This window comes from Alligator sinensis, unplaced genomic scaffold (assembly GCF_000455745.1).
Source record: "Alligator sinensis unplaced genomic scaffold, ASM45574v1 scaffold237_1, whole genome shotgun sequence".
Lineage (NCBI taxonomy): Eukaryota > Metazoa > Chordata > Crocodylia > Alligatoridae > Alligator > Alligator sinensis.
The window spans coordinates 1786790-1788588 of NW_005841849.1; the positions used below are offsets into that span (position 1 = coordinate 1786790).

The 1799-nt window shown below is 44.1% G+C and overlaps 1 protein-coding gene across 3 annotated transcripts in view; it reads right to left on the reverse strand.

The window, feature by feature from the left end:
- AMMECR1L (AMMECR1 like) overlaps window positions 1–1799 on the reverse strand; it is an 18520-nt gene that overhangs the window by 14786 nt on the left and 1935 nt on the right. For all 3 annotated transcript variants that reach the window (XR_003095133.1, XM_006016001.3, XM_025209590.1), the window contains exon 3: window positions 880–1324. Coding sequence is in view for 2 of the 3 variants with exons in the window: in XM_006016001.3 (XP_006016063.1) it covers window positions 880–1286 (407 nt within the window). In the remaining variant the exon portion in view is untranslated. The remainder of the gene's footprint in view (window positions 1–879; window positions 1325–1799) is intronic.

Consider the following 1799-nt stretch of genomic DNA (forward strand, 5'->3'; position numbering starts at 1 on the left):
CTGCATCCCTGCCTATCACCACATCTCTGCACCACTGCCTGTTTCAACTAGTTTCAACTCTACATCTGCCAAAATCCTCATCTGCTCATCTGTTGTCTCCTTGCCCACCCTTTCTGACATACAAAAAAGTAATTCCCACCCTCACCCAACTCCCACCAATTCAGCATTCATTTCACGCTCTTACCTTAAACTTTCTAGCTTTGTCTCTCGATCCCTGCTCTTCCCAAATAGAACCCCCTTCCCTTGTTCCTTCACAAAATCTGCACCACAGATGTGCACATCTGTTTCCTTACAGTATCTGCCACATAAAATTAGACTTCCCACCTTTCAACCAGCTTATTTCAATCTCTTCTGAAAATGTTTCTCAATTCCAGTTAGTGCAATTTTGTGCAATTTGCAGGAAAGGCACCACACAGTAAAAGCTGCACTGTGCTATATATGGAGGGCAGTTACTGCAAAAGTCTGTTCTTTCAGTCAGAAATCAAGTATTGGGATAAGAAGTTTTACCAGAAGTTGGGATTTTATGTCTTGGTAAGGGGGACATGGTGTCAGCTCATGAGACAGAAGGTTCAAGCAGCCCAACCCCCGCTGGCCTAAACTAGCACTCTTCTCCAAGTTTCTAAAATTAAACATGCTCTACATTTGTACAGGAAACAGAAGGGTCACGCTCCATGTTTTTCATATCTACCAACAAATCAAATGGAGCCTCCCCCTCTTCTGGTGTACCCTTTTATCTCTGACAAGAAATCCTACAAAGATCAGACTATCTCCTTGTGCCCCTGTGTACCACTTTGTCCTTTCCCCAATGAACCCATCTCCCTCCCAACCAAATCACACCTCTGGGTGGCGATTTCCTTCCGCACACGTGGATTTACTCACTAGGGGTCATTGGTAAATCGAGGAAGTCGTGGCTGAGGGAAACCATAGAGATGACAGTAGAGTACATCAAAGCAGTAGCAGCACATCTCCGCTGTCACCACCAGGTTCTTGGTACTGTTGGCAGTTCCATTGGGTCGGGAAAGTGGGCTCAGAGCTCCCGAAGAGGGATTCATTCGAGTAATTGGGGAATTTCCAGGACCCAAAGTCAAGTCAGATACATTTTCCCTTCCATTATTCCCATCCACATGCTGGTGGTTCTGAAGAGGACCAGAACTTGAGCCTGGTACAGTTGTGGCCTGGTTCCCATGACTGTGTGTTCCACTCCCAGACAATTTGGGTTTCTTAACCCCACAACAGCCAGCTGCCAACTTGGGCTCAAGTGGAGGAACACAGCGTCTTTTTCCCATCCTGATTCAACACTTGCTGCCTGAAGCACTGCAGAACCCTGGCAAAAAAATAAAATACAATAAAAATACAAGAGTATTACACGGGGATGGAAAGGAATAGAGACTTCATCTCTTCTCTCACAGTGTCAGACAGACTCATCTTTGCAAAAAACTGCACATCCTGACTACAACCAGTTCATTGTACAAAGAATGAGCGCTTCAGATTAGACAGTGAAAATATATAAGCTTCATTATCACACTAATAAGGTGAAATGTATTGAATACTTAAATAGGAGGAAATTCAACACCAGAAAGTCACCGTCTCCAAGCAAAAGCTGAGTTGTTGGACTCTACTCCCATTCTACTTACTGTTCTTTTGGGTCATTCTTTCCCATACTGGCTAATGCCTCTCCCATAATGGCTATTACTTGATCACACAAAAATTCTCTTACACATGTCTCTTTCCCATTTTCCTGAAGAGCATGGTCCACAGAGATGCTCTGTTTTGTTGAGAGCTATACTGTTGACTCTTTC